The sequence below is a fragment of the Microcebus murinus genome, chromosome 14 (genome assembly GCF_040939455.1).
Source record: "Microcebus murinus isolate Inina chromosome 14, M.murinus_Inina_mat1.0, whole genome shotgun sequence".
Lineage (NCBI taxonomy): Eukaryota > Metazoa > Chordata > Mammalia > Primates > Cheirogaleidae > Microcebus > Microcebus murinus.
This window is the reverse complement of record NC_134117.1, coordinates 80,172,177-80,183,060: the sequence shown is the minus strand read 5'-3', so window position 1 is coordinate 80,183,060 and position 10,884 is coordinate 80,172,177. Positions and strand designations below refer to the sequence as shown.

At 36.3% G+C, this 10,884-nt stretch overlaps 1 protein-coding gene across 5 annotated transcripts in view; it reads right to left on the bottom strand.

The window, feature by feature from the left end:
* Positions 1-531: 531 nt before the first annotated feature.
* The window catches only part of LOC142860946 (uncharacterized), a 57,048-nt gene continuing 46,695 nt past the window's right edge, over positions 532-10,884 (bottom strand). For all 5 annotated transcript variants that reach the window (XM_076010355.1, XM_076010354.1, XM_076010358.1 and 2 more), the window contains one exon: positions 532-5,962. In XM_076010355.1, coding sequence (XP_075866470.1) covers positions 3,876-5,962 — 2,087 coding nt within the window. In that variant the 3' untranslated portion in view covers positions 532-3,875. The remainder of the gene's footprint in view (positions 5,963-10,884) is intronic.

The following is a 10,884-nucleotide window of genomic DNA, read 5'->3' as shown; positions in this document are numbered from 1 at the left end:
TGATGGGCTAGTCTGAATACTTCCCAGGGCTGGCACAGGGGAAGAATGTTGCTGCCCAGGGATAAGCAGGAACTGTGCCTGGTCCCTTGATAAGGACTATAAGGCTAGGGACCTCATCTATGGGAGCAGAGTGGGGAGGGAAACTTGCAGTTAGGACATTTGGGCCCTGCTTGGCCTTGAATATCAAGAGCACCGAGAATATTGGGCCTTAATTTCAAGCCACAGTTATTATTAATATAATTGAAAATATATTGGGGACACATAAAACCAATTCAAATGTTCATTAACAGTGATTATAGTTTCAGTACAGAGATATATCACTGACAAAAACAGTACAAAAACAAGATATTATAAAGGGTAATAAGGAACTTAATTATCTTATATTCTAAAAATATAATGCTTAAAAAAGGAAAAAGCTATAATTGAAAATATGCTTAGTTGTTGTTGACATAAAAATGCTGAGACTACATCCCTCACCTCCACCTCTGGTATGGGAAAACTGATAACGAATGATGTTTTTACCCATCTATATTGCTAAATGTAGGCAGGGATTATTTATTTATTTCCTTAATACACTTCATATTTTAGAGTAGTTTTAAGGTTACAGAAAAGCTGAGCAGAAAGTACAGGAAATTACCATAACCTTTCACCCTCCCTCCTCCAGTTTCCCCAATTATTAACATCGTACATTAGTGGGTACATTTGTCACAATTGATGAGCCAATACTGATACATATTATTAGCTGTAGTCCAAGGTTTACATTAGGATTCACTGTTTTACATTCTACGGCGTTTGACAAATGTATAATACACGTATGCACCATCACAGAACCCACATTTTTCGCTGCTCTAAAAACCACCTATTCATCCTTACCTTCCCCAAACCCCTGGCAACCCTCAATCTTTTTTACTGTCTCCATAGTTGTGCCTTTTCCAGAAGGTCATATATCCACAAACATAACAGTATAAACTCATTTCAGACTAGCTTTCTTTCACTTAATAATATGCACTTAGGGTTCCTCCATGTCTTTTTATGGCTTGATGCCTCGTTTCTTTTTACTATCTGTCTGAGCACCATCTCTTACAAACCTGCTATAATTAGTAGTGTCACGAAATTTTTGTTGTTTTTAAAAAGGCAATAAACTTTATTTCTTCCTTCCCAATCTGTATATCCTTTATTTCCTTGTCTCATTACATGAGCTAGGACTTCCAGAATGATACTGAAAACCACTGTTGAGAGGGGATGTCCTTGCCTTGTTCCTGATCTTAGCAGGAAAGCATCATTTTTTTAGATGCTAAGTATGTTTGCTGTAGATTTTGTAAAAGTTCTTTATCAAATTGAGGAAGTCACACTGTATTCTTACTTTACTGAAAAGTCTTATCATGAATGGGAATTGAATTTTGTCAAATGCTTTTTCTGAATCTATACACATCAGCACTTTTCATCTTTAGCCTGTTAATGTGATGAATTACACTGATTTTTTAATATTGAGCCAGCTTTGCATAACTGCAATAAAACCTCCTTGGCTGTGGTATGTAATTCTTCTTATACCTTGTTGGATATGATTTGCTAATATTTTGTTGAGAATTTCTGTATCTATGTTTATTTGAAATACTGGTCTGTAGTTTTCCTTTCTTGTACTATCTTGCCTGGTTTTAGTATTAGGGTAATAGTGGCCTTATGAAATGAGTTAATAAGTATTACCTCTGCTTTTACTTTCTGAAAGATACTGGAGAGAACTGGTGTTATTTCTACCTTAAACGTTTGGTGGAATTCAAACCAGTAGAACACATCTGGTTCTACTACTGTTTCAGATTATTAATTAATGATTCAATTTCTTTAATGGATACGTTCCTATTCAGGTTAATCTTGTGTGAGTTTTCATAAAATGCATCTTTCAAGAAATTGGTCCATTTTAGCTAGCTTATCAAATGTATGGGCAGGGTTGTCCATTATATTTCTCTCTAATACTTTTAACATCCATGGGAATAGCAGTGATAGCCCTGCTTTCTTTTTTAATGTTAGCAGTTTGTGTGTCTTCTCTTTGTTCTTAGTTAACCTGGCTAGAGATTTATCAATTTTATTGACTTTTTCAAAGAACCAGGTTTTGGTTTCATTGATTTTCTCTTTTCATTCCCACTGATTTTTACTCTAATTTTTTTTCAGCTTACTTTGATTAAACTTGCTCTTCTTTTTCTAGTTTCCTAAGTTGGAAACAGGTTATTTGTGTAATCAAAGATCATTAGATTATATAATCTTAAATTGCCTGTATAATCTGATTGTGTGACATAGCATACAACCTTTACACTGTCAATCCAAGCCCCACCCCAGCTTGATTCTAACCCTGTTTTAGCCTCAACCCTGCTACTTATACTGTCAAGTCTCTGAGAGCCTAAATCCCTGTCTAAGAACACTGGACCCTGAACTGACAGTCCCGCAGCCCTAAGCAGCACCTAGTGCACCTAGTCTGTGTGTGTGGGTCTCCTTCCTGGGCCCTATCTTAGAGGGCAGCTGCTTACAGAAAGTATGGACAGTCACTCAGGCTGAGCCTGGAGTGTTCACTCATGTACAAGGCATTTCATGGCATGTGATAAACCATGGATAAGAGAAAGGAAGTAATGTGGAGAAGGGCCTAAATCTTCACATGAACAGAATGCCTTTTTTTTTTTTTTTAACATTTTGATATTTTGACTTATAACTTTTAAATGGTTAGACATTATCTCTGTGAGTTTCCTTTTAAATTGTTGCTCCAGAGCCTTAGGAAGAAGGGATGGGCCTGATATAAGAACTATTAACCCAAGGATACCTACTTCCTATTCACAATTATGTGAAGTTCCATCATACCTATGAAATAAATGTAATATATATATAGAACCATTACTACATACATAAGTCCTATATACCTCAGGGACAATTAATATGTGTTTAATATTATTGCTCTGATTATTCTATTTATCAATGCTTTTAAAAAGTTTCATATTAAAGTGGTTGCTGGGTGTCGGGTTGCAGAAAGGGTGTGGTTATTAATACAAGGAAACTTCCTGAAAGTTAATCCTAATTTCCTTTGTGAATCTTGATGCAATATAGATCCCAGAATCTTTTTTAGTTCTGTAGCCTAGTTTTGTTGATGGTTACTCAATTCTTAAGCTGGTAAAACCTGATATTAATATAACTACACACACACAAAGGGTCGATGTAAACACTGGTGAAATCTAAATAACGTCTGTATCTTAGTGGCATGGTATCATCAAAATTTCTTCTATATGAGCATATACTATGAACATGTAAGATATTATAATTAGAGGAATCTGGGTAAAGGGCATATAGGAATTCTCGGTACTCTTATTACAACTTCTTGTAAGTCTATGTTTTTTATTTGTTAAATGTTAATAAAAACTTTTGAAAATACTTTTAAAGTTTTAAAGCTTTGCATTCCACCATATATATATATATACACACACACACACACAAAATACTGTTTGTAATGTTTCCTAAAGATTCCTATGACATCAAACCCCAAACACAACTTGTAATATATTATTTCTAAGCAAAATTTTCAATTTATATTTCTTAAATTGGCAAATTTCTCCCCTGACACAATCCTGACTGTATTTTTGCCAAAAGCTTTCACAAATTCACAAAATCTGTAAGGTTTTATACGAGTATTAACCACCTAACATTCAATGGAATATCACTTCTCAACAAATAATTATGGTAGTCTATGGATTTATCCCTATCATTACTTTGGAGTAAAATAAAGCCAGTTTGTGATGGTTACTGAACATTTACAATGTCAACAGAGCTTCCTCCATAGTCTTAATATTCTTAGAGTGTCATGGAGGCTGACTTGTAGCTGAACATTTCTAATATTCATTTCATTCAAAATGTTTTTCTTCTGTGTGTGTTCTCTGATGTACAATGAGATTTGACTTTTGAGAGAAGGTTTTTCCACATGTGTTACATTCATAGGGCTTTTCTCCTGTGTGTGATCTCTGGTGTTTAGCAAGGTCTGAGTTACGGTAAAAAATTTTCCCACATTCATTACATTGACAAGATTTCTCTCCTGTGTGAGCCCTGTGATGAACTGTGAGGGATGATTTGTGACTGAAGGACTTCCCACATTCATTACATTCATACGGTTTCTCCCCTGTGTGTTTTCTCTGATGTAAAGTAAGTCCTGACTTCACACAGAAAGATTTTCCACAATCACCACATTTATAGGGCTTTTCTTTTGTATGGGTTCTCTGATGCACGATTAGAGCTGACTTATGGCAGAAAGCTTTTCCACATTCATGGCATTCATAGGGTTTCTCCCCTATGTGAATTCTCTGATGCTGAGTGAGTTGTGATTTCTGACAGAAAGTTTTCCCACATTCATTGCATTCATAGGGTTTCTCTCCTGTATGTGTTCTATTATGTTTGGTTAGGTAGGATTTATTGTAAAATATTTTTCCACATTCATGACATTCATGGGGTTTCTCCCCTGTGTGTGTTCGATAATGTTGAGAGAGGGTTGACTTATGGCTGAAAAATTTCCCACATTCAGGACATGCAAAAGGTTTCTCTCCTGTGTGAGTTCTCTGATGTACTGTGAGGTCTGACTTCAAGCAGAATGTTTTCCCACATTCATAACATTCATAAGGCTTCAACCCTGTATGAATTATCTGATGCCTGGTGAGTACTGATTTGTGGTAAAAAGTTTTCCCACATACATTACATTCATAGGGTTTATCCCCTGTGTGAGTTCTCTGATGCTGTGTAAGATGTGACTTTTGACAAAAGGATTTCCCACACTCAGAACACTCAAAGGGCTTCTCACCTGTGTGAGTTCTCTGATGTATTATAAGGTGTGAATTCATACAGAAGGATTTCCCACATTCATAACATTCATACGGTTTCAGCCCCGTGTGTGTTCTCTGATGTTTAGTGAGGTCTGACTTCTGGTAAAAAGTTTTCCCACATGCATTACACTGATAGGGTTTCTCCCCTGTATGTATTCTCTGGTGTAATGTGAGGGCTGACTTGTGACTAAATGATTTCCCACATTCATTGCATTCATAAGGTTTTTCCCCTGTGTGTGACCTCTGATGTTTAGTGAGGTTTGACTTCTCCCAGAATGTTTTCCCACATTCATTACATTGAAAACGTTTCTCTCCTGTGTGGACCCTCTGATGACGAGTGAGATGTGGTTTCTCCCAGAAAGCTTTCCCACATTTATTACATTCAAAGTGTTTCTCTCCTTTATCAGCTTTCTCAAATTGTGACAGATATAATTTCTTCCTGAAATTATTCCCACTCTCATTGTATTCATAGTGTTTCATATGTACCCCAGGATGTTTCAAAAAGGTAGACTTCTCATGTAAGGATTTCTCACAATCACTAAATTCATAGTGACTCTCTTTTGAGGGAGGTATGTGATGGAACAAGAGGGAAGACCCATCACAGAAACTTCTGCTGTATTCATTATATGCACAGCCATTCTCCTCTGTGTTCTCTTTCTTGTGTGTATTAAATACTGACTTTTCAAGGAAGGTTTCCTGACATGTATTATATTCAAAATTTTGTTCTGAAGTTTGAATCTTTTCATGCTGCATAGGATCCTCATGATGAGTGAAGGTTTTCCTAATGGTAAAACATTCACTTTTCTCTTTAGTATGAGTCTTTTCCTGCTTAATACTGAGTAGAAATTTTCCACAGGCATTAAATTCATTAGGCTTTTTTCCTAAATAGTTGTTCTTACTGAAAACCAATTTTGAAATACTGTTGAAACTCATTTCACATGAGTTACACTGACAGAATATTTTTCTCAAAGGAAAATAATTTATGTCCAAGTTAAATGGTTTTCCTACAACATTACCTTGTACCTTAGTCAGCATTTTGTTATTCATGACTACAACTTCCCACAAATGTGTAGGTTTGTTTTCTTGGTTCCTCTCTTTCAGATGATCAGCTTTCCAAATGTCTAGAAATAAGAAAAATTGAACTTATCATACAAATACTAACACATTTCTTATGAAATGAGACCTCTATACAAATGACCTATCACAGCTGACTCTGGTTGTTCTGTCCAATTTCCAGGTAAGAAAATAATTCTAAGTGCACATTTTTTTCTATTTCACAGGTTTGAGGCAAAAAATAAAAACAAAATGCCTTGCATAGTGGAAAAGGGAAGAGAAATTTATGTATTCGAACACATACATTTGGTTTCCAATGTATAAAAGATAACAGCAATTGCTTACATCTTATTTCTCCATGTATCCCCCAAAAAACTATGAGGATTAACATAAGGAAAATAAATAAGATTATCTATAATAACTCATGACCTGTAGCATAAGTAGGAGACAAAGAATACTAATTTCAAATTGCCACTAAGAAACATTAAAAAAAAAAAAAAAAAAGACAGTCCACACCTATGAAGAGACTCAACTGGAGACTGTGGCAATCACATGGAATACGGGAGACAGAGGGTTCAGAGGTGATGAGACACAATGTTATTCCCAGAAAGGGAAATTTCCACTCTGAGTGGGAAAATACTGAAATGTCATCTGAGGTCAGGTAGTTCAAAGCTGAAGCTACTGGAAAATCCAACACAAGGGACTTGGAGTATAGGGTACAGAGGAAAAGGCTGACCAAACTCAGGAGTGAAAATAGGATGTAAATTATAAGGAACTTGTTAAGGATTAAACTGCATCCTCCTCAAAATTTATATTTTGAAGCCTTATCTCAAAACACAGGGTCTTTCACGAGGTAATTAAGATTAAATGGGCTTATACAAGTAAGGCCTTACTCTGACAGGAAGACTCCAGAGTGCACGCCTGCTCTCTCCCCATCCCCTCAACCACAGCGCACAGGCACAGAAAAAAGACCATGTGAGCACAAAACAAGAAGGCGCCATCTGCAAGCCAAAGAGAAAAACTTCACCAGAAACCCAACCCTGTGGCACCCTGACCTTGGACTTCTAGCCTCTAGAATTGTGAGAAAATAAATTTCTGTCATTTAAATCACCCAGTCTGTGGCATTTTATTATAGCAGCCTGAGCAGTCTAATACAGAGCCCAAGGGTAAAATAGACTTGAATGAAATTTTAATAAATAGCATCAAAAAGGGGAATGAAAAGAGAAAAAGGAGCAGCAACAACCAAAAAAGACTAAAAGAAGAAGAAAACTGGACCAGAAAGTTCTGGATAAATAGTCTGTAACTAAATAGACAAAACTATCATGTATTATAAATAAGTTACTGCAGTCACTAAATAACAAAAAAGAAAACAATGGAATAAATCTAATATTAAAACTATAATCTGGCCAGGCATGGTAGCTCATACCTGTAATCCCAGCATTTGGGGAGGCTGAGGTGGTAGGTTTGAGGCCAGGAGTCTAAGACCAGCCTGAGCAAGAGCAAGACCCCATCCCCATAAAAAATAGAAAAATTAGCTGTGGTGGCAGGTGCCTATAGTCCCAGCTACTCAGGAAGTTGACGCTGGAGTATCACTTGAGCCCAGGAGTTTGAGACTGCAGTGAACTATGAATGCACTGCAGTACTCCAGCCTGAGTTAAACATCCAGATCCTGTCTCTTTTACAAAAAAAAAAAAAAAAAAAAAAGAACAAAAAAGCCCCACAATAATCTAAGAAAACTCTCCAAAAATAAAAAAAGACCTGATCCTGATCCACATATTTAAAGGAACCACCATGAACCTAAGGAAAACTGACCTGAAACAGTCCTAAGACATAACTTAATAAAACCAGAAGAACTTAAAATTGAAGGAAAAGTCTCCTGGACCAAAAAGACCAAGTCTTAACAAACTTTACTGTAACTTTATAATGACTCTTGAAACCAATTAGTATTGTCTCTAAAACTCAGCTTTCACTTTTCAAAGTTTCAGTTATTTTAGCTCCTTTGTACTTTCACAGAAAGTTTAGAATTAGCTAGTCAATTACCACAAGAAAGCCTGCTAATTACTTCACAGAATTAGACTGGGATTGTTTTCAATTTATCGATTCAAGGAGACTGCTCAGGCTGCTATAATAAAATGCTGCAGACTGGGTGACTTAAATGACAGAAATTTAAGAAGAACATGTTAACAATATTGAGCTTTCTGACACACAAGCAGGGAACTACATTTACATAAGTCTTTAATTTCTCTCTGCAATGGCTTATAGTTTCCAGTGAGGTTTTTCACATTTTTTGCCATGTATCTGCAAAAAAAATTTTGACGCTATTGTAAATAGAATATTCTAAAATTTTAATTTTCAATTAACCATTGCTAGTATATACGAAACTGATTTTTGTATATCTCTCCTGCAGCCTAGCAATATTCACTTAATTGTTTCAATCTTTTTTTTTTTTGGTTGGATTTTCTACATAGATAAAATCATGTCTTTTGTGAATAAAGACAGTTCTACTTCTTTTCCACTCTGGCCTCCTTTTATTTCTTTTTCTTCCCTGATTACACTAGTTGGACTATATCACACTATAGAGCATGACTGAACATCCTTGTCATGTTCCTGATACTGGAAAGAAAGAATTCAGTTTTTCACAATTACATACAATGTCAGTTGTCAGTTTCATATAGAATCCCTTTATCAGATTAAAGAAGGTACCTTCTATTCTTCATTGGAGAGTTTTTGTTTGTTTGTTTTTTTTTTTGAGACAGAGTCTCACTTTGTTGCCCAGGCTAGAGTGAGTGCTGTGGCATCAGCCTAGCTCACAGCAACCTCAATCTCCGGGGCTCAGCGATCCTACTGCCTCAGTCTCCCGAGTAGCTGGGACTACAGGCATGTGCCACCATGCCCGGCTAATTTTTTTTTTTGTATACATATTATTTTTTAGTTGGTCAATTAATTTATTTCTATTTTTGGTAGAGATGGGGTCTTGCTCAGGCTGGTTTCGAACTCCTGACCTTGAGCAATCCGCCCGCCTCAGCCTCCCAAAGTGCTAGGATTACAGGCGTGAGCCACCACGCCCGGCCATTGGAGAGTTTTAATCAGAAATGGATGCTCAATTTTGTCAAATGCCTTCTCTGAATAAACATATGGATCTGACCTGTTTTTCTTTTTTAAATACAGAGCAGGGATTGATTGACTACATAATTGAAAGTGCCTGTGCAAAATGAAAATTTGGGGCCAGTTCCTCAAAGAGCATAAAGAAAAATTTAGTAAGAAATCAAATAAATTATGTCTTTTCCTTTAAAAATATTTTATTAGGTACTAACATGTATAATAAAGGTAGATGAGTAACAACAAACTTACAAATTATAAAATTATATTTTTGGTACAATTACTATGTAATACATTAATTACTAATAGTTTGTTAATATGATGTATTGATTATAAGATTTTTCTCACACCCCCTTCTGCAAATTCATTTATTAATATAATTAAAAGTAACACTAGCTATTCTTGGCAAATGCAAGATAAATAATTTTCACTGATTTTAATTCTGAGAAGGTTCTTTCAATTGACACAACTGTTACTGGAGCTGTTAAGAGTACTTTATGGGTTGGGACAACGTGATCTAAATTTCTGATTTCTGATACATTATTTGAAAATATAACTTTTAGCATATATAGAGAAAAATATTCTGGAGGAGTTTTCTAAAACTAATTCTTCATAAATATTAGTTTTGTGTAAATCTGAATTTAATTTTAAATGTAGATTTATATTATACAATGGCATTTTAATGATTTCTCTGACATTTTCTGTAACTGTACAAGAAACCAAAAATGGCTTCATGATTTGTATAGAATTCAAAACACCTGTTATGCAGTCTACTGCTGTAATTTCAAATGCAAGGAAAAAACATTTTAAAAATTAATTTCCTTGTTAAGAGTTAGCTCATCTAAAATTCCATATGAAAATAATGTTTTCCATCAAATTCTATTTCTAAGCATTCAGATACTTCCTTTGCAATACTGCAGCAGTTCTCAAGACCAGTCTATACTCTGAAGCATTCTAGTAACTGCCTGATATGCCTTAACCCAATATTTACAAGTATGCTTTTGTTCCATAATACTTCACTAACAATGATTATTGCCTAAATGGTGGAGGGTTATTGTCCCAGTATTCAGGCCAGAAAATATTTCATGCAGGTGCCAGAGGAACAGACTCAAGAGAAGAGACAGGCAAGCTGCCCTTCCACTGTGGGTAGTACCTGGGGGCTGCAACCACTGGGCTACAGTTGCTGGGTTTGCTGCTGCTGTCATCAGTGCGGAAAAGGGTCCTGACCTTGGTCACCCACTCACATCAACAGGACACCCCAGACTACATCAAACAGCCAGACCAATGGCTTAGGGAACACACTGCCTAAAGCAGGGGTCCTCAAACTACGGCCTGCAGGCCACATGCAGCCCACCAAGAACATTTATCCGGCCCGCCGGGTGTTTTTCCGACGCTGCCTGTCCTGCTTAGCAGCCAACTCGACCCGGGCCCACAGTGCATACTCTCCAACAATCTGAGGGACAGTGAACTGGCCCCCTGTTTAATAAGTTTGAGGACCCCTGTTCTAAAGTATCCTATCTGGTTGCACACATGCTCCACTGTCCCTTAAGACTTTACATATAAATCACAAGTTCAAATGTAAAACTGTGAAGAATTTCAAGATGGTAACAGCAGGACATTAAGCCAAGGACAGGACCCCTTCTTCCAAGGGTGCAGCAGTGTGTGACTACACAGGTCACGTGGACATGAAGTTGGCCTGGACACAGGGAATTATACAGTTTTTCGAACGTTGAAAAAAGCATGGCTGTGATTAAGCACACTTGATCATGATTTATTAGCCTTTATATATTGTTTCCAATTGCTAAAATTTTGTTTAGAGTTTGTGCATTTATGTTCATAAGAAACACTGGCTTTCTTTTCTTTTAATGTCTCTGTCCAGTTTCAGTATAGG